Source organism: Aotus nancymaae, unplaced genomic scaffold, assembly GCF_030222135.1.
Source record: "Aotus nancymaae isolate 86718 unplaced genomic scaffold, 86718_ANA_hifiasm-v0.15.2.pri h1tg000003l, whole genome shotgun sequence".
Classification (NCBI taxonomy): domain Eukaryota; kingdom Metazoa; phylum Chordata; class Mammalia; order Primates; family Aotidae; genus Aotus; species Aotus nancymaae.
The window spans coordinates 34372921-34398329 of record NW_026988414.1 but is presented as its reverse complement, the minus strand read 5'-3'; the positions used below and the strand labels follow the sequence as shown (position 1 = coordinate 34398329).

General features: G+C 48.1%; 2 protein-coding genes across 3 annotated transcripts in view; both read left to right on the top strand.

Moving 5' to 3' along the window:
* Window positions 1–25409, top strand: part of LOC105733377 (stimulated by retinoic acid gene 6 protein-like) — a 433741-nt gene that overhangs the window by 318991 nt on the left and 89341 nt on the right. The window lies entirely within an intron of this gene.
* On the top strand, window positions 18291–24381 carry ALDH1B1 (aldehyde dehydrogenase 1 family member B1). Of its 2 annotated transcripts, none has more exons than XM_064379832.1 (2): window positions 18291–18411; window positions 20859–24381. In XM_064379832.1, the coding sequence occupies exon 2, from the start codon at window positions 21145–21147 to the stop codon at window positions 22411–22413; it is 1269 nt and encodes a 422-aa protein (XP_064235902.1). In that variant the 5' UTR covers window positions 18291–18411; window positions 20859–21144; the 3' UTR covers window positions 22414–24381. The 2 variants fall into 2 exon arrangements, with proteins under 2 accessions (XP_064235902.1, XP_064235897.1); XM_064379827.1 differs by having other exon boundaries at window positions 20852–24381.

The following is a 25409-nucleotide window of genomic DNA, read 5'->3' as shown; positions in this document are numbered from 1 at the left end:
TCAGCCTCTAGCTGTGCCTGAAGCGTGCTGTGACCTGGGCAGATTCCTTTCTGTTCCTGGGTCTCAATTTCCTCCTTTGTACCACAGAGGGTGAGTCCAGGAACTCTTCCAGGCGCTCCTCTAGGTCTCCAGCCTGCCGCCAAGGGCCCAGCCCAGAGCAGATGCCTGAAAATTGCTTACAGAACAGTGGAGTGAGCAGCTGAATGAAGGAGGGTCAGTGGTGGGGCAGGGGCTGGCTTAATGGAGTCACGCCCTTGGATGTGACGCTGATTAGTATCATGATTACTGTCTATTTACAGCCCTGTTTCTCTTCACTGGCTGATTTGCAGACATTTATTAGTAAATGTTCACAGCAGTCTAGGGAGGTAAGTAGGGAGCGGAAAGCCTGTTTTACAAGCTTTGGGGGTGAGTATTGGGTGGAAGTGGAGGAATTGAAAAGACTTGAGCCATTCGCTGGAGCCAATTTTGAGCTGTCCAGCAAAAAGAGATGCTGGAAACGCTCTTGTCTAATCTTCAGCTGCTCTGCCATTTGAATTCTCTCCACTCAAGAGATTGAAAACAGGCGGCTACAGATAAAAATCTGTATTTTGTTTGGCCTGCAAAGGGTGTTTAAAAATTTGTGGTTAATATTTAAACACAGGGAGATTTGGAGCAACCGACTCATCCACAGCCATCGGGGTGTCAGGTGTAAATGGATACATCCCCTTTGAAAAGCTGATTGACATTCTCTACTATAAGCAGAACACATGCATGCCTGGTGACCCAGCAATTCCACTCCTAGGTATGCACCTGACAGAAATGCATACACACAGCCGTCAAAAGAAGTTCAAAAATGTTCATGGCAGCATGATTTGTAACAGACTGAAATGGAAACATCCTGAGTGCCCAGTAACAGAAGTGAATCAATTAACTGTGGTATAGTCACACTAAGGATTTCTGTATGGCAACGAGGACGAAAATTAGCCAGGCATGGCTAATTTTATTAACTGTATAGTTAGTTATTAATTAGTCATTAGTGCTTGTTATTAATTAGAGTTGTTGACTATATAGTTGTACTTATTAACTATAGTTGCCGATGATGTCGATGACAGCGTCTACAGTGTGGAATGCTGAACAAAGGGATCATTCCTTTACTATTAACTGTATAGTTAATAATACCCATGCTGTACATTAGGTCTCCAGAACTTTTTCATCTGCAGTTTGTACCTTCTGGCCAACATTGCCCCATTTCCCCTACTCCTGATCCCTGGTAACCACCCTTCTAGTTTCTGTTTCTATGATTTCACATTTTTAAGATTCCACATCTGAGTGAGACCATGAAGTATATATCTTTCTGTGTGATGGCTAGATGGATAAAGAAACCTTGGTACAACAGTCCCCGCTTTATCCACATTTTCACTTTCCACAGTTTCATTACCCCGCAGTCAACCTCAGTAAGAAAGTGTTAAATAGAAAATTCTAAAACTAAACAATTCATAAGTTAAATTGTATGATGAAATCTTGCACCGTCCTGCTCTGTCCCACCTGGGACGTGAATCATCCCTTTGTTCAGCATTCCACACTGGAAATGCCACCCGCCCAATAGTCACCAACATCGTCTGCTCTTGACATCCAACCACTGACATCCTCACGGCTTGATGATGCAGAAGCCGCCGAAGCAGATGATGTGGGCTTGTATATCAAACATGCGGAGGGCCACTCTTTACATCCGCAAATAAGAATCATCTCCTTGACTTATTTCACTTAGCGTAATGTACCCCGTCTTCATCCATGTTGTCACAAATGGCAGTTCCTTCTTTTTTAAGGCTGAATAATATTCCCTTGTTTATATCTATAGTAGCCCCCCTTATTCTCCCCATTGTTCTTTTTTTAAAATATTCAATAAATTATGATCACTTTAAAATATATTTAACGTCAAACTTTGAAAAGAGATTTGCTTGTCAGAGCCAGTGATTTGAGAATTACTATAAATACATTATTTGTTATAAAATTACATGCAAATTACTATAAACATGTAATCATCAGATTACAAAATAATCCCGATTTAGGAACAGGTAGGATGAAAGTGTGAATACATTCCAAGGCCCCTAATGGATGCCTGAAACCTCAATAGTACCGAACTCAATGTATCGTATGTTTTTTCCTATATGTAGATATCTATAATAAAGTTTAATTTATAAGTTATGCACAGTAAAAGATTAACAACAATAGCTAGTAATAATTATAGTACAGTAATCAAAGTTATGTGAATGTGGTCTCTCTTCTCTCTCTCCTCTCTCTCTCTCTCTCTCAAACTATTTTCCTGGCCTTTGACCACATTTCAGTTTACAACCTCTGTTCTGCAATGTCCTTGCCAATGGTTTGTGTGGCTTCTGTTTGCACACCCTGGTGACAGGGAGCTCATTCTCTCCCAAAGTGGTGCCTTCCATCATAGGACCATTTTGCTAGTCGGAAAGTGCTTTTTCAAGCTGACTTGAAATGTAATAGACTCACAGACTCTCACAGAGAGATGGGAACTTGGAGGTTTCCCAGCCCAGAAGTCGCTATCCTTTCCATCCCCAGAGACCCTGACATTACTCACCCCTTTGGGCTTGTTGCTGGGATCTATTTTAGGTGCCTCTTAAGTTGCATTTATTACTCACTCACCTGAGAGAATGTATTTCCAAGTGACAGCATCCTCTGGAATATTTCAACTACAAAAGGCCTTTGATTGAGCACCATTCGCCTAGTCTAGCCCCGGCTTTGCAAATAAACAGTTGACACCAAGAGAGGAGAAGCAGCATGTCTAAAACCACAGGGTGACAAAGCCTGAACAGGTATCAGCTCTCTGGCTGGCCATTCACATCCTTATTGGTCTCTGGATTGTTCCAGTCAAGCTTAACCTTAGATACAGCAAAGAAGAGATGGGAAAGAGACAAAGGACAGGTACATTTTCTTGGAGAGAAGAGGAGAGACTCTCGAAGGGAGCCCAGGGCAGTCCAGTGCCCCTCAGAGCAGGGAGGACAAGTGCTCTGGGCACAGGGTCGGGGTTCTGGGAGACAGATCTAGATAGAAGCTGAGTGGGCTCGCAAATAAACAGCAGAGGCCATCACTCTCTCGAAGCCCCTGAAGATGCTGCCCACAGCTGCTGACCCCTCTACGCTCTAAGCTCTAAGCTGCCTCCTTTTGCCCAGTCCTCTTCCCCTACCGTGAGCTTCCTACCCCGGGCCTTTGCTCCCATGGGTCCCAGACTGGGGCTGTTGCTCCCTCCTCCCTCCTCTGTCTTCCACCAACAAAGATGGGGACTTGTTTGGGCCCTTGAGTGTGCTGGTCACCTTCTGTGGCTCTCATTCTTTCGGTCCTTATCATGGCCCTGCAAACTGAGTATTGTTATCCCTAATTTACAGACTAGGAAATTGAGCCTTGGAAAAATTAGTTTTTAAATGTTAGGATCACAAAAGATTAAGTGGAGAAGTGAGATGAAACCCCAGGTCATTAAACTTGAAATTCAATATTCTTTTGAATACACTTCATCATCCTGCTTTTCATGTGAAAAATATGCCAAACCGTAGGATCTCATGTATATGCATGAGATCGCAGCTCCATTTCCCTCCTCTCTCCCCTCTCCCTCCCCTTCCCTCCCCTCTCCTCCCTCCCTCTCCCTCTTTCTCTTTATCTCTCTTTCTCTCTCTCTCTACCACCCCTTCTCCTACCTTGTGAGGACACAGCAAGAAGGGGAGAAGGCAGTCATCTGCAAACTAGGAAGACAGCCCTCACCAGAAACTGACACTGTTGGGCCTTGATCTTGGACTTGTAGCCTCCAGAATTGTAAGAAGATAAATTTAAGCTGTGGACTGTTATTTAAGCTATCTAGTGTGTGGTATGTTGTTATGGCAGTCTGAGCAGATAAGGCACCCTTTCAACAACAGAGGAGAGTGGATCAGGGTCAGTGTCAGGGTACTGGGGAGAATCCCCGGGGCCCTTGTCAAGGAGGCAGACTCCTAGATCCACCCCTCTGGATTCCAAGTGGGCGTGTCTGAGGATGGGTCTCAAGTCCCCATGATTTTGAGAGGAGGTCTCTGACCACCCTCTGAGCACTGCTGGTCCAGAGGGTCCTCATGGTTCCTTCTGAACCTTGCCCACAATCTCAATGAAGCCCAATGTTAAGTCCCAGCAAATTCTCCATTTTCAGACATCAGTTCATTCTAAGCCATCCTCTTTTTGTCTCATTTCATATTAAAACGTGGGAATGGAGAGACTGGTGGCTGAAAATTTATAAAAGAGAAAAATGAATCTCTGCTCACTTCTGGAAAATGGACAGAAGTGCTCTAAGTTACTCAAAAGTTGGCGAAGTTCCCCACTGGAGGGACTAAAAATGACAAACACTAGAAGAAACAAAGACTGAACACATCTATTGTAATAGCTACCTATTGCTGCCCAATAGATTGTCCCCAACTAAACACCTTTAAACAAAAATTTCTGAGCATCAGGATCCAGGAGTAGCTTAGCTGGCTGGTTCTGGCCCAGGGTTTCTCGTAAGGTCTCTCTGCAGCCAGAGCTGCAGCCACCTGAAGCTTTGCCTGGCCTGGAGGACCCACTTCCAAGTGCATACAAGGGGATGCTGGCAGCTTGGAAGGAGGTCTCCATTCCTGGCCAGGTGGGCCTCTCCAGACTCACATGGCAGCTTGCTTCCCAGAATGAGAGATCAGACAGAAAAAAGCCCAAGATGGGTCTCGGTCTTTCATCATCTAACCTTGGATATGACATACCACCACCACATCTACCATATGCTGTTGGCCACACAGACCCACCCTGATACAGTGTGGGAGGGACCCCACAATGTGGGCAGGTGGGAATACCAGGAAGCAGGGCTCGTTGGGGACCATTCGGAGGCTGGCTACAACATTCTTCAAAAGAAAAAATCTTCATTTAGATCAAACTAGTATCAACCAACATGATTTTGACCCAATGGCCTTCAGCTAGATCACAGATGGCTGTGTGGAACCTGAGTGGAGACATGAATGAAGGCGTATCTCCCTCCTTCCTGTGTGTAGTAGACTGAATGACGACTCCCAGAGATATCCAGGTCCTGATCCCTGGAACCTGTGACTGTACCTTAGGTAGAAAAAGGTTTTGCAGATGTGATTAAGTTAAAGACCCAGAAATGGGGAGATGATTCTGGATTATCCAGGTGGGTCCTCAATGCAATCACAAGTGTCCTTATAAAAGAAAGGTAGAAGGAGATTTGACCCAGAAGAAGGAGGTGACAATGTAACACTGTAGCAAGACAAGAGGGAGGAAGGAGCTATGAACTAAGGAATGCAAGAAAAACAGCTTTAGAAACTCAGGCCAGAAAATGTCTTCTCCCCTGGAGCCTCAGGAAGGAGCAGGGCCCTGCTGATGCCTTGAATTTGGCCCAATGACACTGATTTTGACCCAGTGAAACTGATTTCACTCTTTTGAATTCCAGAACTGCAAGAGATTGTGTGTGTGTGTGTGTGTGTGTGTGTATTTTTTTTTGTTTGTTTTTGAGACAAGAGTCTCGCTCCCTTGCCTAGGCTGGAGTGCAGTGGCTTGATCTTGGCTCACCAACCTCCACCTCTCAGGTTCAGGCAATTCTCCTGCCTCAGCCTACAGCAGCTGGGACTACAGGCGTACACCACCATGCCCAACTAATTTTTGTATTTTTAGTAGAGATGGGGTTTCACCATGTTGGCCAGGCTGGTCTCGAACTCCCGGCCTCAAATGATCCACCTGCCTCTGCCTCCCAATGTGCTAGGATTATAGGCGTGAGCCTCTGCAACTTTCCTTGGATGTGTGTGTAGTTGTTACAAGTTTCCATGGATCCTTGGATGTGTGTGTAATTGTTACAGCAACAATAGTAAATTAATACCCAGCATCATATCCATTCGGTACCATCAGGAGAGTTTAGAGCAGGAAAGAAAGCACACCTCTGGTCCCTGGGCTGTATTTTCTAGAGGTTTCAGGCTCACGGAAGATGATGTTGTTAAGGGGAGCAGGTATTTTTTGCCAGGCAATGAATTACACCGATTTCCAGCATGCTCAGGTGAGACCTAGTGGAGTCAGACCTCCCCAGGTAGACTCCACCACTTACTGGCCACGTAACCTTGAGCAAATTACGCAACCCATTGTCTCAACTCCGGCTACATATTAGAATCACCTGGAGCACCTCAAATTATACCCACGGCTAGGGCCCACTCTAAGAGTTAAAACTTGGACTCAGGAGAGGGGCTTAGGCATGAGTACTTTTTATTTTAATTTTGTTTTCAATGGACCTTCAACAGTCAGATCAGAATCAGTACTTATTATTAATAGAAGCCCCCAGATGATTCTAATGTGTAGCCCGCACCAAGCACCACCCCCTACCTCTCTAAATCTCTGTTTCCTCCTCTAAGATGAAAATCAGTGTTAGGCTACCCATCAAGTGGGTGTGATGAGCCTTAAATAAGGTAATGCTGTAAAGTAATTAGGACATAGTAAACCACCCAACACTATTCATTGCTGTGACTCACGACTGACTCCCTGTGGGGAATGCAGTGGTGCTTGCCCCTCTTGGGCCTCAGTATCTCCATCTGTACCTGGATCATCTTTCAGTGCGTCCTGCTATATCCCCTCTTATGAATAGGAAGATTCAGTAGATCAGTTGCACAGTGACATTTTCAGGTACACCAAAACCAAGCATTTCAAACCTTAGGGAAACACAGACAGGATCTAATCAGAAGTCCGCATCCCTCAGGCTTGGTTTGGGGATTCTAGTGTCACACTCAAAGCAGAGAACAGGCGCCTGGGCCAATGTCACCTTGGTAAGCGTCTGGCTCCCAGCATGCCTTAAGGTTGCAGGAAATTACCTATTTACACGTATTCTGCTCTGACAGGCAGACCAGAATTTTAAAATCCTCCTTCAGGTTTCTCACAGATAAGATGGGGAACTTAGTTTACTATGGACTCCAGGGCTTCCTGAAGAGGTGGCTTTGAGTTTTCAAAAATAATTGCTTTTCCTCTCCTGTGCTCTCCACGAGGGTCTTTGGCCGGAGGGAGAAACAGCTTCCTAGCTTGGGAGAGCTTTGGGAATGGAGCTCAGGGGCCTCCAAAGAGCAGCATTCGGAAAACAAGCAGGGAGGATCCAGGTTTGGCAAGGCCTGAAGCCTGCACACTAGGGAGCCCCATGCTCTGTGAAGGAGAGAGCGGTGATGATAAGAAGATAATGATTAAGCCGGTTTGCAAACATTGTTTGGTGAATAAACAGCCCCATTCAGTGCACCAGTTTCTTCATCCCATCAGGAGACAGGTGGAATGTGACCTGAGATGCCAGCCTTCCTCAGCTGGAGGGTTGTTCCTGCTCCCTCCCGATTCCTCCTCTGTAAGATTGAAAGAACCTTTCATTCTCTAAATAAACATGTCTATTAAAAGGCATCGATCTGTCCCCAGCAGGCAGTAATTGCACCTCAAAGGCCACGGATGCAGAGCCCAGGTCCTACTCACCCCTCCTGCCCTGCCCTGCCTAGTCCCCACGCCTGGCCTGGGACAGGCCCTGACCCTCCCTTGGATTCAGGCTCTTCTCCTGTACAAAATCATAATGCTGCTAATTCATATTCTTTCCATCACAGGGATAAACCCCCTCTGGCTCAAGTCATAAATGACAATACAAGATTTGTTTTCTGTGGAAAAGCCCTAGTACAGCCATATGGGTAGGTACTTTAATACCAAATGTATTACCAGTTCGTAAGCAGCCCCTATCTGAGCCCCCAGTTGCCACCTCCACTCTGGCCTCACAGCCCTTGGCCTGGGACCCCCAAACTTCTGCATGATTCACCATGGCCAACCAGATCACAGGGGTTAGGGTTAGGGCAGGCACAAAAGAATTACAGCCTGGCTTTGTGCTCTGATGTTCTGTTCCTCAGTATTTCAAATCTCACCCCTGAGCCTGGGCTGGGGCCCCTGCACAGGCTCCAGCCCTTCTCAGCCTAGAGAGAGGCTTCTTGAGGAGCCTCTCCTACCCTTTAACAGCAGAATCCAGCCTGGCTTGGGGATGAACAGGAGTGCAGCTGAGAGTGGAGCCATTTCTGAGCCAGTGAGCTCTGATCTGTCCACCTCTACCTTTTTCTAACAGGTATTTCTGGCCCAAGAAGTTGGGCCTGGGAGGACAGACCCGGCCTGGCCATCCTCCAGACCCTGCGAAGGACTCTTCTGTGACAGGTTGGAGGCCACACTCCCTGGCTCCTGCTCCTGAGTCATTTTCCTTCCCCTTCCTCATGAACCTTTCCAGGCATCAGCCCAGGGGCAGATTTAGGAAAGCCTGGAGCCACGGGGCCCTTTGGAGCTTCCTCAGGGGCCCCCAGAGGGTGGGGGCCCAGTAAGCAGCTCCCTTTCACCTGACTTGAGTCTTCCATCTATGTGGATAGGCAGTCCCTTCACCAGGCAGATAATTGGGCCCAGAGGGCACATGGTGAGTCAGACAGCCTGGGGTCCAGGTCCCCAGCCGGGGGCTCTGCCCACAGCACCTTGTGCCTCTCTCCTTTGTGGGTCTCTCCTCGCCCTCACACACATCATCACTCTGTTTCAGAGAAGGAGTATTCCATGGTCTATAATCCATGTGAACAGATGTACAATGGGAAGCATCTTTGTTATTCCAACCCTGGGGGAATTTCTTTCACCAACCTGCAGCAGAGGCCTTAATGAGGCTGCGGTCTACCTGAAAAGGTTGTCCAAACACAGCATCGAGCACCAGGTGAGTCATAACTAAGACTGGATTATGTGTGGGCTCTCACTATGGACCCAATCCAGACCTGCCCACTTACTCCCTGTGGGATCTGCAGACATCTTTCCCTTCTCCAGTCCTTCGTCTCCTCATCTGTACAATGGTGATGTTGGGCCAGAAATTCTAAGGACCCCCCCGCCACCCCCTGATCTCTTCCTGATTCTATAAGGTCGGGGGTGGGGACAGCCATCCTGGAATCCTCTCAGGAAAGGGCTGCTCAGGCAGGGCACAGTGGCTCACACCTGTAATCCCAGCACTTTGGGAGGCTTGAGGTGGGCGATTACTTGAGGTCAGGAGTTTGAGACCAGCCTGGCCAACATGGCAAAACCCCTTATCTACTAAAAATACAAAAATTAGCTGGGCATGGTGGCATGCATCTTTAATCCCAGCTACTCGGGAGGCTGAGGCATGAGAATCACTTGAACCCAGGAGGCAGAGGCTGCAGTGAACTGAGATGGTGCCACTTTACTCCAGCCTGGGTGATGGAGCAAGACTCTGTCTCAAGAATAAAAAAGAAAGGGGCTGCTTTTCCTCGAGGACTCACTGAGGCACACCTATGGTGGGAGTTTTGGAATCAGATTTGGAGAGGGGAGACAGTGCAAAGTCAGTCACCTCTGCTAGCTTGCCTAGTGCTTTTATGAGTGTGGCATTCCAAGTCAAGCTTTGCAATTGCAGATGCACCACTTACCAGTGAATAAATTTCTCTTTCTGGGCCTCAGTATCCTTATCTATCAACCAAAGCCGGTAATCTTGTCATCATAGAAGAGTTGGAGGGATCTGTGGCAGAGCCTCTTAGTTAGCCCCCAGTGTGTCTTCCAACTGAGCCACAGAAATGAAAGCGCCAACATTCTGACCACTCTAAAGACTCTATTTCCCAGCATGCCTTGCAGCTAGTTGTACCATGTAAGTAAGTTCTGGCCAATGAGATATAAATGGGATTGTTTGGGGGTTAGTTTTGGGCGGACTTCCTCTAAAGCCAGAGGCATGCACGCTTTGCCCTTTTGTCTTCTTCATCCCCACCCCCGTCGTGCCCCATGGAATGTAGATGTGGTAGCTGCCATTCGGGATCATGAAGACAATTTCCTCTGCTAGGGGTGACCAGTGGGAATTAAAAGGGGTGCACTTCCTTGAGCATCGAGCCACCTCTCTCACCTGCTTACCTCTGAGCTGCTTTTACTTTTTTAGAGAAACCAACTCCCTTCTTATGTAAGCCATTGTTATGAGGGTTTCTGTTACTCAGAGCTGAACCTACTCCTCACTCACTGCCATGGGATCTGAAGAAATTAAATCATTCTCATCGAACCAAGTCACCCTTCTGCCTGAAAGTCCCTCTGATAGTGACAGGAGGCAGCCAAATACCTAGGCAGATGGGGTGGGTCCCCTGTGAAACCCCACATCCAACCCAAAGACAGTTCAAAGCCTAAAAGCCAAGCTACAAGTTAAATCCTCAGACCAGATTGAGACCCTGTCTTCCCATTTGGCGCATTTTCCTCTGATTGATCACATCCTTCACCTATTTTACACAAGCCTACCCTTTCCTAATTGGTTTTCTACGCCGTTGTGCCCACCTTTGAGTGGTGTCTTCACTTTAACCTTTTTTGCATACTCACAAGCCAATTAGCATGCATTCCCCATTCTGAGCCCATAAAAAGCTGCAGACTCAGTCATACTGAGAGAGAAACCACCCAGCTGCAGGGCTGGGGGACCAATCCCCACATCCCCTCTCCACTGACAGCTGTTCCATTGCTCAATAAAATTCTCCTCCGCCCATCCTCACCCTTCAAGTGTCAGCGTATCCTAATTCTTCTTGGATGTGAGACAAGAGCTCAAGAACTGCTGAATGCATGTACAAACTATAACGCAGGTGGGCTGAGTGGGCAGGGTGCCTCCAGCAGCAGGCCTGGGACCAAGCAAGGCCCGGGCAAGAGGGACATCACAGACCAGAGGTCTGAGCTGGTAAAGTGACTGAGAAACATCTGCATCACTTCTATGCCTCCTCAAGATACACCCAAAGTCCTTAGCGAGGCACTTCAGGCCTTTCATGATCTGCCCCTCCTGTGGTTCCAGCTTTGGCTCTCACTGGCCCCCATTCATCCCATCACACCCCAGGCACCGGCAAGGAGGAGCTGCTTACTGCACCCTACAGGGCTCCCTCTCATTTCTGACCTTTGGCACATGCAGCTCTATCTTCCAGAAATGCTGTTTCTCCCTTTCATTCAGCTTTCAAGAATCAGCTCAAGCATAACCTCCTCCAGGAAGCCTCCCTGACCTTCCCAGGCTTTGTTTAGTTGTTTTGTCCCATTTCCTGTTTCTCTGCTCTCTTGGCATCACTCTTTGAGTTCTCTTTCTCACATTGTGTGAGGGAAACACACCAGTCTGCATGTCTGTCTGCCTCCCCATTCTGTGAGTTGCCTGAGGACAGGTGTGATGTCTTATTCATCTCCACAGTAGCAGGGCCTAGCATAGGCGGGTCAGCAGTAACAGAAGGTGAGTGAAAGAAGGAATGAGTGGCAGATGCTTGCTGATGTGGACACTGCTGGGCCTGATGAGGGACTGTGCAGGGTCAACTGTCTTTGAACCAGAAAGAACTAGCTAAAGACAGAGAGGCAGAGTGGAAAGCAGGGGTAATCAGCGCTCACTGTGGCTCCCTACTCTGGTCACCTAGGCATCAGCCCTGTGGATCCAAGAAGCCTTTATGCCCTCCTCGACAGGTCTGCACTGTTGTCATTGATGGCAGGGCAGCATTTCAGGCTCGCTCCATCAGCAAATGTATGAAGATACACTAGGTCCCCGCCAACATTTTGTACTTCAACCATTGCCTTCTAGTGGCCCATAACCGACCATAAAAGTCAATTTTATGATGGGAAAGTCAAATGGCATGCACTTCAGCTCCAAAATTTGTGGCCCAAGGACTCTGCTCCCAGTGAACATTATGTAACAGTTTTACTACAACTTTCTGGGGCTTCAGTCTCCTAGAGGCCCTTGTGTCCTCCTCCTCTTATTCCCTCTTTTTACAGTGGTGATAACTGAGACCCAGAGGGAGGTGGTGGCTCAAGGTCACACAGAGAGGCTGGAACCAGCACCCAGGCTCTGACACCTTGCCAGTGCCCTTTGCACCAACTCTGCCCGGTTTGGTGATTGCTGTTCAATAATTAACTGTGGATTCTGAGAAAGACATGGACCCCTCAGACCCAATCATGAGGTCACGAAAGGGCAGATTCATTACACAGCCTTTGAGGCCAGAGGACACCTTCTATTGACTTGGTAACATAATCTTTTTTTTTTAAACTTTTTATTACACAAAAATAGACATTATAATGATCCCCTTTGTGCCAGCAGCTGCCAGCTTAAGTAATTATCAACACCTGCTGTTCTTGGTAACATAACTTGGAATCTTATTTCCTCCTAGGAAACTGGAGGAGACATACACTGCAACCAGAATGATCATTTCAAATTGCACACTGGATTGTATTAACCTCCCCTCCTTCTCCCTCAAGACTCTTTAATAGAAACCTCTGCTCCTGGGATGAAGATGGAGCAGAGCTCCTACTCCAGACCAGACAGCTGTCTCTGGACTTCTTTTAAGTGAGAGAAAAGTACACTTCTCTCTTGTTTAAGTCACTTTTATTTTCAGTTTTCTCTGATGTCAGTAGTTCTCAAAACTGGCTACACAGTGGAATTCATGGAGGAGCTTAAATACAAAATGAAACAACAAAACCAGATAACCCAGGACAACACCCGGGGATTCCTAACAATGTGGAGTGTTGCTCAGGTGTTTCCAAAGGCTCTCCAGGTGGTGCTGATGCACAGGCATAGTTGAAAACCACTGTTTCATTATATGCATCCAATCTGACTCTAACTGATACAGGCTCAACTGAAAGGTCATCTTTTCCCGAGAAGTCTGGGGAGGAACTCAGGGCTGCCTCTTCTGCTTCCACAGAGCTTGGTGCTAATCTTTTTTAAGTGTATCAGGCTGGGCATGGTGGCTGATGCCTGTAATCCCAGTACGTTGAGAGGCTGAGTCGGGGGGATTGATTGAGCCCAGGAGTTTGAGACCAGCCTGGGCAATATGGTGAGACCCTATCTCTAAGAAAAATTTTAAAATTAGCTGAGTGTGGTGGAGGTCAGAAATTCAAAGTGTCTCCCTGGACTAAAATCAAGGTATTGTCAGAGATAAGTTTCTTCTAGAGACACTGGGCGAGTAGCTGGTCCCTTGCCTTTTCCAACTGCTTGCATTTGTTGTCTTAGGACGGCATCACCCGACCTGTGCTTCCATTTCCACATCTCTTTCTCTGACTCCTGTTTCCTTTTGACAAGGACCCTTGTGATTATATTAGACCCTAGCTATACAATCTAGAATAATCTCCCACCTCCAGATCATTAGCTGCAATATCCCCCTTTGCAATGTAAGGTAATATCCTCATAGGTACCAGGTGTTAGGACACGGGCATCTTTTGGGGCCATTATTCTGCCTACCACAATCAGTGTACATAGGGTGAAGCAATAGGGAGTGGTGAGGCCTGTGGCAAACTGGAAAATGAAAGCCCTACCTAAAGGGGGCAGCTACTACTTGCATCTCTAGTTGACCCGCTGTTCTATATCCATGTGAAGACCTAATGGTACTAAGTCTTCCAATGTTTCAAGAAAAACTAGCAATGTACATTTTAACGTAAAATATCTCAAATTTTAAGCATTAGAAAGCATAAAAAGAAAAAAAAAACACAACTCTGCTGGGGCCAAATAGAACAACAGGTATGCTGGCTTGAGAGACTTGGGCTACCAGTTTGTGGTGTCTAGTCTGGAGCTTCTTCCTCACTAGGACAGTTAAGGCAGCATTAATTTATTTTGTGCTGCTTGTCACCTTATCAGTGAGAGAAGAAACAGGCAGATGTGAAGCGCAGGCTCTCTCTCAGGCCCCAGGGTAGGGTTGATATATCCCTTCCATTTACCACCCATGTTCCTTCCTTGACCTCTACCCAAACTCCTCCCAAACTCCTCCTCATCTCTCCAACAAGATGGAGCTCCCAAAGCTGCACATGGCTCTCTCTTCAATTACAGTTGAGTTCATTTGCACGTGGCTTTTCTCCTTGGCCTTAATGTGAGGAGGGGAGCCACAGCCAGGGCAGTGTAGTCAAAGCCGAGCCTTTTTCTCTGCTGGGATAAACTCTAACTGTGCTTAACAGATGCCACTGCCACATGTAAGCACTGCAACAGTCTTGTCTCCTGGCCCGCACCCCCCCAGCCCCCAGCCCCCAACCTCCTCCTCAGTTGGGTCTTAGTCTCAATGATGCTGTCAGTTAGGGTGTGGTCAGGAAAATGGAAGCCTCTCTAGGTGTTTTGAATAGAAAGAGATTAATATTAGCACAAGTGGTGGGAAGCTGGGAAGTGAAGGGCACTAAGCCATTTTCAAGAACTCTGGAAATGCTGGCATTATAGGGAGGCTACTACCAGTGTTCTCTGCAGCCCACAGCTGTGAACTGAATGCTTTTCAGGGGGCCTTTAAAGCCTTCGGTAGAAACCCACCTCTGCAGATGCCCACACACCAGCTGCAGGCTCTGCTTCCAGGCCAGTGTTATTTGTGTGATTGTGCAAGAGCTTGGCTTCTAGTCTGCACTTGGATACTAATCCCCTAATCCCTTTCTGAAGGGAACTTGGGCAAGTCCCTTTTCCTTTTCGGGTCTCAGTTTCTTCAACTATAAAAATGAAGTGCAGAGGAAGGGAAGCGGGTGGAAGACAGAGAGGGAGGAGAACTGAGTTTGTGGCAAATACTCAAGGGGTGGTTTTGTTCAACAATATTCAGGCTTGCTCATGTTCACAGAGAGTGAGCTTCACTTAGGGGGTCACTTAGGGAAAAAGAAAAGTATGTATTGTTTTGATTTTTAAATGCATCTTTATTTTAAAATTTCCATTTCCTGCAAATGCCTCAGTGTCTTGACCTGGTCTTCCCTCTTCTTTTCAAATACAGAAAATAATTATGCTCAGTTAGAAGAAACACTCAGTGCAGCTCGCATGTCCTTTTGTTTGGAATCTAGCTGGTTTGTTCGTCATTCTCAGAGCTGGATTCGGTAACTTCCTAGACATATAAGGCTCTACAGCACTGAAGGACAGAAATCGCTTCTCTTCTCCCACCAACCCAGTGTAAACACATCCCTGGATGACACTGACCTGACTGTGGCTTGTGTTGTCTCACCCTTTCCCCTTCAATCCACACAGGCTCCAGGTCCAATATCTTTACAAAGGGTCTGGATCTTTTTTGTAAATTAAAAGGCTGAATCCATCACATTCCTGGAAAATAGTCAACCCTCTGCAAAAATAATTTGTGCATTTTACCTTCAGCTTCTGCATATTAGTTCTTCTCTCCAAACCGTAAATGTCAAGATGCCAAGCACTGTAGAAGGTTCTTTTCTCGGGGAGGGGGAGGGGAAGGGGAGTAAATACCTTATAACAGGATCACTTTGGTTAGTTTTGATGTGTCACAGCTTAGGAAGTGTCAAGGGTAGGCATGCTGGATAGACTCTAGACACAACACATTTGCAGGCAAAGTCACTTTCTGGAAACATCTATGACAGAATCATAGACTCCTCAGAAACCACTTAGGCCAGTACTTCCCAAATATGGTTACATATCAGAAGCATATGAAAAACTTGGCCAGGCGAGGTGGCTCATGCCTGTAATCCCAGCCTTTGGGAGGCTGAGTGGGGCGGATCACTTGAGGTTAGGAGTTTTGAGACCAGCCTGGTTAACATGGTGAAACCCTGTCTCTACAAAAAAATACAAAAATTAGCCAGGCAAGGTGGCACACATCTGTAGTCCCAGCTATTCAGGAGTCTGAGGCAGGAGAATCGCTTGAATCGGGGAGGCAGAGGCTGCAGTGAGCCGAGATGGTGGCATTGCACTCCAGCCTGGGTGAGAGAGCAAGACTCTATCTCAAAAAAAAAAAAAAAAAAAAAAAAAAAGGGGAGCATATGAGAAATTTAACAAAAATTTCTGGGATCCAACCCAGATCTAATAATTTAGACTCCCTGAAGGCAAGGTCCAGGAGATTGTTAAAAACAAAACAAAACAAAAAAGTTTCCCACTCACTTCCGATGTGCAGTTAAGTTTGGGAACCCCTTGTTTAGTTCTTATCTGAACTAGGATTTGGCCAAATGGTTCTGTCCTTCCTTGTACTCCTCCAGTGATGAGAGGCCTTTCAAGGGAGCCCTTCCCAGCCTTAGCCAGCTCTGCTTTGCCTGAGAGTTCTTCCTGTGTATTCTTCACTGGTCTGGCTCTGCTTTCTAGGACCCCACATATCCTATCTGGTTTTGCCCTTCAGAGATTTGGAGGGCACAGCATTGTCTTTCAAGTTCTAAAGGGTGAACAGCCCAGTTCCTTCAGCTGCTCCTCGAAGGGCACAGCCTCCAACCTTGCCCCATGGGTGCCACTTCCTATCTGCAGCTGGCCTCTTAGACCTGCCACAGTTTCCCAATGTATGAGAACTGAAACTCACTTTGCCATAAACTCACTCCCTCTATCAACGAGGCCTGTTAAAGATTGGTCAGTTAATCATTAAGTCAATCAATCCTGGAGTGCTATGCCAAGTGCCCAAGGTGAGCTAGGCTGTCCAGGTGCTGTGGGGGAAGCGGGAGGGCCTTGGCAAGGGGTTCATATGGTTGCTGGAGAAACCCCAGGAAATCATGAGCATCAAGGTGATAAGATGCCAATCATAGTGCCTTAATGGAGGGCTAACTTTTGCAGCAAGGACTGTGAACATCCTAAGGATGATATGGTAGCAAAGATTCCATACAGATGTAGCTTAAGGAAAGAACTAAGTGAATTAGGTCCAAGCAGTTGCACGTGAACATCGTAGATGTATGGAGAGTCAGGGCTTTAATACAGGGAATTGGGTGATCACAGAGCTGCTGCAAGTGCCAGAGGCAGAAGCAAGCCTTCGCCAGACCAGGACTGACTCCCAGGACAATATGGATGTGGCCCACCAGCCTCATGATTGTCTGAGGCCACCTCTGACATGCTCCTGCAGCCTCCATTCAAAGAGCAGGGAGCCAGGTCAAGGAGCGGCTACGGCCACAGCTGCCAGTCCACAGCCAGGAATTGGAGAAGGGACAAGGAATGCTGCCACAGAACATCTCACGTTTCTGCCATCCTGCTAGTGACACCCTGCAGGGGCAGGACAATACCCTCCAAGGCATGTCTGCCTTCCACATCTGTCTGAGTACTACTATTTGGCAGCACCTAGTCCACATCCAGAATTCTAACTGCAAATGAAGCTGGGAAACATGGTGGTTAGCTTTTGGACTTCTCCAGCCAGAAGGAAGGTGCAGTGGGGGTGGAGTGAGTGAGATGCGTGTTCAGTGGTCCATCTTGGCAACCTTTATAGCAACAAGATGGTGACAATTAAATGTCCAACAGTTTACCCCTACAACAGAATTCTATGCATCCTTGGAGAGGATATCATCTGTAATTAGTGATAGGAGAAAACTTCAAAATACAGCGCTAATTTATTTATTTATTTATTTATTTAGACGGAATTTTGCTCTTGTTGCCCAGGCTGGAGTGCAATGGCCCAATCTCGGCTCACTGCAACCTCCGCCTCCCAGGTTCAAGCGATTCTCCTGCCTCAGCCTCCAGAGTAGCTGACATTACAGGCGTCCACCACCATGCCTGGCTAATTTTTTGTATTTTTAGTAGAGACGGGGTTTCTCCATGTCGGTCAGGCTGGTCTGGTACTCCCGACTTCAGGTAATCCGCCCGCCTCGACCTCCCAAAGTGCTGGGATTACAGGCGTGAGCCACAGCTCCGGGCCTTTAAATTTTTTAAAAGCAGCACAACAGACGTTACTATATGATTTTATTTTTATTAAAATAATTTTTGACAGATGCAGAGGAAACAATACCAGCAGGACAAACACCCAACCATAATACTGACTACCGTGAGTGCAGAGATTACAGATATTTTCCTACTTTTTTCATCCTTTTCTGTGTTTTCCAAGCTTTCTACACTGTGTGTACACTTTTTGTCCTTAGGACAAAAATGTACTTTGAAAAATGCCCAAATATAAACTCTTCTTAAAGGAACTGAAGGAAGGAGCAATGAAAGTGGAGGACAGAAATTAGTGAATCCCGGGCAAAAAAAAAAAAAAAAAAGTGAGGGAGAGGCGAGGCCGAGAAGGGGTTGGGGGAGGCTCAAGGATGGCAGTCTATTAAGCAGCTTCCTGCAGCAGGGAGAAATGCAAAACGTAGCTGGGGTTTGGTGTCCGAAAACTTTGCTGTGTGACCTGGGGAAGCTCCTGCTCCTCTCTGGGTATCTCTGTTTCCGCTCCCAAACCAGTGCCTTAGGATCCTAGATCTGAGCAACATGGAAACTGGGCGTGTGGAGACCCGAGGGAGGGCGCGCTGGAGCGGTGCGGGTTGCCTGGGGTAGCGGGGCCGGGATGGGCCAAGGCCGGGCTGGGCGAGGGAGGAGTGGCCAAGCCGGCGCACGGCGCCAGGAAGTAGGCGGTGCCCCAGGCGCAGGCGGAGCCTCATCGGCCGTTAAGCCCGGGCTGCGCGGACGCGGGACCTGGGGCGAGCCGTAGGCGGCAGGCTGGACTGACCTGGAAGGGCTGGAACCTGAACCTGAGCTTTATCCTGAACCTGAGCCCGAGCCTCCTGCAGGTAACTAACGCGGGTCTCCCCTCGGCTCCCAGTGCCGCGTGGGGGCTTTCCTCTCTGGGCCCCGGCGGCCCCATCTGGGGGCTGGTCTTTCCGCCGTTGCACTGTAGGGCTCTCTCCACGCCCCCTAACCCAACCCTCGCCCCTGGGTGTTGCTACCGGGGCCCCGAGGACACAGACACCCCCAGACCTTCCCACGTTAGTACGACATTCGGCCCACTCCAGCATAGGGTCCCTGACCATAGCCCAGAGGCTGGGACAAGCCCAGAGTTTGTGCCCTTTTCCCCGCCGAGGGGGTGAGGTGGGCGCCGCCGCAGTCCCCGCGGATAGAGAAGGTCCGGTCCTTCCCGCAGTGGGTGAACTGTAAAAAATTGCCCATATTTGGGAGGATATGCAAAACTAGGGCTGTGGAAATCTGGGGTGAGGCTCCTATACTTTCTTGCTGTGTGTCCTCGGTGAGTCCCTGAACCTCCCTGGTGCCCAGCCTCTGCCAGAATGGGGGTTATCATCTACCCTGATCACCCAGGGGCTGCAGAGAGGCTTGGCAAATTTCCAGTGAGAAGACGGCCTGCAAACTGTAAGGCATTTTGCTATGTGAGCTGTGATCTTCTTATCTACAAGTGGAGGCCCCGGCAAGGACTCCATATAGGCCCCAAGAGTAGGAATAGCCTTGGTGTGGCTGCAAAGCTTTGCCAGCCTTGGTCTATGACCACCCCTCCTGACTGCTTACCCCCTCCAATCCCTATCCATGGATTGGTGACTCCCCTTTCCCCAGCCTCCTTTTGGTCTCTTCACCCTCAGAGCCAGGCCTGTTGGTGGCAAGGGGGCTCTGTCCCAGTATGTGGCAAAGCCCTGAGCTAAATGGAACCCTGGGGCACCCCTGGCAGACTCTGCTGATTCAATTCCCCTCAAGGGAGGGCTGTCTTGGTCAGCATTGATTTTTTTTTTTTTTATTTTTATTTTTTAGATACAGTCTTGCTCTGTTACCCAGGCTGGAGTGCAGTGGCACAATCATGGTTCACTGCAGCCTCAACCTCCTGGGCTCAAGTGATTCCCCCACCTCAGTCTCTCAAGCAGCTAGGACTACAGGCATGTACCACTATGCTTGGCAAATGTATTTTTATTTTTTTGTAGAGACAAGGTTCTTGCTATGTGCCCAGGCTGGTCTCAAACTCCTGGCCTCAAGCAATCCTCCCATTTTGGCCTCCCAAAGTGTTGAGATTACCAGCGTGAGCCACAACACCCATCACATTGATTTTTATGGGGCTGGGGACTTATCTGGAGCCTTGCTTTCATGATTGAGTTTTTTGTTCCTCTCTCTGCCCAGGGGTGGAGGGTGAGAGGCTGGGGGTGAAGGGACAGGCAGGTGCAATTCCATTTTGCTGCTGGGCCGGGCAAGACTCATGAGACATTAAAGGCAGAGAGATTCAAATCCTAGCTGAAGAACAATTGCCTCAGCTAATCTGGGAACGTTACACTCTGTCTAATTTTTATTTAACATGTATTAATATGCTGTTTAAGTTTTATAGCAGTAGTTATTTTAACAAAGTCTGCACTCTTCAGAGTCGTAGCTTTTCTTATCTGCTGCTTCCTGACTTGTTGCACCTCTGGGAAAGCTGAAAAGGGACACTGAGACCTATGGTTGGGGGACTCTGAGCCAGGTCAATTTCTGAGGCATGGCCAGTTCTGATGTTCTGAGTGGAGCTTGCCAGGGTTTTTATATGCAAGACATCATTCAACATAACCCCATGAGGCATCTCACATATGGAGGAACTGAGGCACAGAGGTGACGTGAAGCAAGCCCCTCTCAGAGAAAACTGTCTCCGAGTACCTTTGATTTCTACTCAAGTCTTAGGTCAATTCTTAGACAGCCTTTATGGCAATTTCAGTGTTTCCAAGGTGTATCATTCAGTACTATGCATTAAGCCACTGCTCTGTAGCAGTCATACCTCTAGGCTCGGGGACATAGCAGTGAATGAAACAAAAAAATAAGTTCCTGTGCTCATGGAGCTTGGCTTTTATCGGGGTGGGGGGAGACAGACAAGAAACATAAAAGCCTGTAATTCAGTATTTGGGATGTGAGCTGGAGAAACATCAAAGCAGGGTAGTGGGGATAGAGAGTGTTGCAGTGGGAAGAGTTGCATAGTGGGGATAGAGAGTGTTGCGGTGGGAAGAGTTGCAATTTTATAAAGGGTAGTCAGGGAAGGCCTTGAGACAGTGGCTTTTGAGTAGAGACCCAGCAGAGAGAGATGAGGGAGTGAGCTGAAGATAGGCAGGACGTGATGGAGTTCATCAGGGCCCTCACAGCTCTTACAGTCCATGTTTTTAGAGGTGACAATCCTTTATGCTGGAATCTTGGAACGTCTGAGCTGGTAGGTCTTTGGGTACCACCACCTGGCTTCTCCCACCTGTTCACCCTGGTTTCTTTTGCCCCTCTCTGGAGTGATCAGCACGCTGCGCCTCCTGGCACCCCGGCTGCTTTGTCTCCAGGGCAGGATAGCCCGGTACTCCTCGGCAGCAGCCCTCCCAAGCCCCATGCCGAACCCAGACATCCGCTACAACCAGCTGTTCATCAACAACGAGTGACAAGATGCAGTCAGCAAGAAGACCTTCCCGACAGTCAACCCCAGCACTGGGGAGCTCATCGGGCACGTGGCTGAAGGTGACCGGGCTGATGTGGATCGGGCCGTGAAAGCAGCCCGGGAGGCCTTCCGCCTGGGGTCCCCGTGGCGCCAGATGGATGCCTCTGAGCGGGGCCGGCTGCTGAACCGCCTGGCAGACCTAGTGGAGCGGGATCGAGTCTACTTGGCCTCACTGGAGACCTTGGACAATGGGAAGCCTTTCCAAGAGTCTTACGCCTTGGACTTGGATGAGGTCATCAAGGTGTACCGGTACTTTGCTGGCTGGGCTGACAAGTGGCACGGCAAGACCATTCCCATGGATGGCGAGCATTTCTGCTTCACCCGGCATGAGCCCGTTGGTGTCTGTGGCCAGATCATCCTGTGGAACTTCCCCTTGGTCATGCAGGGTTGGAAGCTCGCCCTGGCGCTCGTCACAGGCAACACTGTGGTTATGAAGGTGGCAGAGCAGACCCCCCTCTCTGCCCTATACTTGGCCTCCCTCATCAAGGAGGCAGGCTTTCCCCCTGGGGTGGTGAACATCATCACAGGCTACGGCCCAACAGCAGGTGCGGCCATCGCGCAGCACACGGATGTGGACAAAGTTGCCTTCACTGGTTCCACTGAGGTGGGCCACCTGATCCAGAAAGCAGCTGGTGATTCCAACCTCAAGAGAGTCACCCTGGAGCTGGGTGGCAAGAGCCCCAGCATTGTGCTGGCTGACGCCGACATGGAGCATGCTGTAGAGCAGTGCCACGAAGCCCTGTTCTTCAACATGGGCCAGTGCTGCTGTGCTGGCTCCCGGACTTTCGTGGAAGAATCCATCTACAATGAGTTTCTCGAGAGAACTGTAGAGAAAGCAAAGCAGAGGAAAGTAGGGAACCCCTTTGAGCTGGACACCCAGCAGGGACCTCAGGTGGACAAGGAGCAGTTTGAACGAGTCCTAGGCTACATCCAACTTGGCCAGAAGGAGGGTGCAAAACTCCTCTGTGGTGGAGAGCGTTTCGGGGAGCGTGGTTTCTTCATCAAGCCTACTGTCTTTGGTGGCATGCAGGATGACATGAGGATTGCCAAAGAGGAGATCTTTGGGCCTGTGCAGCCCCTGTTCAAGTTCAAGAAGATTGAGGAGGTGATTGAGAGGGCCAACAACACCAGGTATGGCCTGGCTGCGGCTGTGTTCACCCGGGACCTGGACAAGGCCATGTACTTCACCCAGGCACTCCAGGCCGGGACCGTGTGGGTAAACCCCTACAACATTGTCACCTGCCACATGCCATTTGGAGGGTTTAAGGAATCTGGAAACGGGAGGGAGCTGGGTGAGGATGGGCTTAAGGCCTACACAGAGGTGAAGACGGTCACTATCAAGGTTCCTCAGAAGAACTCGTAAGAGCCGCTGTCACGGAGGCCCAGTCCCAGTCCAGCAATTCCACAACCACCTTGACCAATGGTTGCCAAACTTTTTTAAAGCCAAGAACACCCTTTATTTGTTCCAAATTAACTCTTAGAAGAAACCCCACAAATAAAGCAATTCAATCAAGACTGTTCTATTTAAAGCAGGGATGGGGACCAGGCTCAGAGTTATACCTATCTGGCCCTCAGCCACAGCCCCCTTGGTGGCCCATGAGTTGCTTCTGTGAAATCCTATGAATCTCTGGAAGATAGATTAACAAACAATGCTCTAGAAAATAGTTTAGTTCTTCCTGCTGATCCAAGGACTTTCCCATGGCTTCACTTGATGGTTTAGTGTGAACTCAGCTCAGACACAGGTTTGGAAAGCATTAGGGGTTTTGAACTAGGTGGATACCAAATCTCGGCCCCACTCTTCATCGGCTTAACCTAAAACCCAGAGGTGCTTTTCCTTTTCCATGTGCCAGTTGCTGGCTGTTTTAGTTACTTGCCCTTCATTTTGCTACTGATTTTCCTTAATTTGAGGGAAGGAGTAGGCAAAGAATATGCTTACATAATTACATCTGTAAAATAAACCCAAACACTCCAAATGTCCCTCAGCTGATGAGTGGATTAATAAAATGTTTCCGTGGAATATTCCTTGGATTACTTGACCATAAAAAGGAATGAAGCACTGACACATGCTGTGACATCAGTGAACCCCGAAAACTTCCTTCTCAGTGAAACAAGCCAGATAGCTGTACAAGGCTACAGACTGTATGATTCCATTTATATGAAATCTAAATCTGTGGAGATGGAACATAGGTTAATGGTTGCCAGGGGATAAAGGAGTAACTGCTAGTGGGCATGGGATTTCTTTTTGGGAGGTTTTGAAAATGTTCTGGAATTGAACAATAGTAATGTTTGCACAATTTGGTAAAAAAACTGTGGAATTATTTAATTATGGTTTACATAATTAAACAATTTTATAGAGTTTTATATAAACTCTAGAACATTTTATAGAGTGTGGGAGATGGAAGGGACCCAGGTAGTCTAGTCAATCCCCAGCCAGGTGCAAAAGTCCCCTCCGCAGTGTTTCTATTTTTGTTTTCTCTTGGCTGGGCGACAAAGTGCAATGGTAAGACCCATGGAGAAAAACTCTGGTTCCTGCTCAGAGTGGGCCCATCTTGTTGGACTCATTTCCACAGCCCTCCACCCCTTCCAAACCACACCACCCTTCAAGCCAAGCCAAGCCTAGCATGGGGGCCCCCCGTGCTGCAGATTGCCAGAATTTCAAACCTGAGTTCACAATGTTTATTATTAGTCTTGCTGCATTCATTCCCCAACTGATGGGAGTGAAGGCAAATCCAAGCCAGTCAGGTCACAGTACAGAAGCAGAATGCTGAGCCTCCCTCTCTTGGTCCATCTTTCTAGACCATGCTGCTTACAAGTCACCTTACATTCAGGTCCACCCATTCCTGTAAATGCACACCCCCATCATCTCTGCCTCCCAGCCTCAAGCAATCCTCCCACCTTAGCCTCCCAAGTAACTGGGACTATGGGCGCTCACCACCAAGCCTGGCTAATTGTTTTTTTGTTTTTTTTTTTTCCGGGATTTTTTGTAGAGATGGGGTTTCACCATATTTCCCAGGCTGATCTCGAACTCCTGGTCTCAAGCAACCCTCCTGCCTCAGCCTCCAAAGTGCTGGGATTACAGGCACGAGCTGCTGTGCCTGGCCCCAGTCAACTCTTAAACATGCTGTTGTCTTTCCTAGGCAACATGATGATCTTGTTTATTAACATAACTTGAGTTTGGCTGGAAACTGCTGCTTGAGGGTTCAGGGTCTATTTGGGTCCCTCACCTTTCCTAGGACCTCCCTTCTACACCATTTGTCTGCAGCTAAGGTGACTTTAACTCCCCTCACAAAGTGCACGTTCTACCAATTTCTCTTGGAGGCTGTTGGCACCTCTGTTACACAGCAGTGAAAGTTTCTCATGAACAAACACACTGGGAAATGGAAGTTGGTGGATGGGTGTCTCCAATGATTAATGTGCAACGTCACAGTATTTTAATAAATCCATTCCTCATTTGAGTTTCAGTACTCCTTAACCAAAGAGGAACTCTGTAGACAGTGTTCCAGGTTGGAGTGGGATTGGAAGAGACAATCTTCAAGTTCCCTTGTTTCAAGCCCTGAAATTCTGAGAGTACAGAGCCAGTAGGTCAGTCTGTTAATAAACTCAGCCATCACAGCTCCTCCACCCATTTAAAAAAGTTTTTAAAAATGTATTATTTTTATTTATTATTGAGACAGGGTCTCATTCTGTCATCCAGGCTGGAGTGCAGTGGCACAATCATGGTTGCAACCTCCTCCTCCTGGGCTTGAGCAATTCTTGCACCTCAGCCTCCTGAGTAGTTGGGACTAGAGGCATGTGCCATGACACTTGGCTAATTTTTGTATTTTTTATAGAGACAGGGTTTTGCCTCATTGCCCAGACTGGTCTTGATCTCCTGGGCTCAAGCAATGTGCCCACATTGGCCTCCCAAAGTCTGAGATTACAGGCCTGAGACACCAAGCCCGGCCCCCTCTACTCATTGTTCTGAATGTACACTTGTGAGCAGGGAGGTTTAACTGGGTGTCCTCATTCAGGCCAGACACTGCCCACAAGACTCACACTTGGAGGGTGATGTTGCCATTCTGGGGCTTCCATCCATTTAGCAAAGTCTTACCAAGATCTTACTCTATAAACACTATGCCAGGCACCTTGCCATGGAATAGAAGCCTCACAACCATCCTATAAAGCAGGTAGTAGAGTCGTGGAGTTACCTCTCCACTTTTTTTCAGGTGAGGAAATGAAAGTGGAGAGGTTTAAGAAGCAACTCATCTGGATTCAGTTCCCCATGAGCATGCACGAGGGACTAGAGAGAGGGGCATACTGGCAAACGCATGTAACCAACCCTCCAAGCCTGGAGAACCCATGGCAAAGCCCATCAAACCC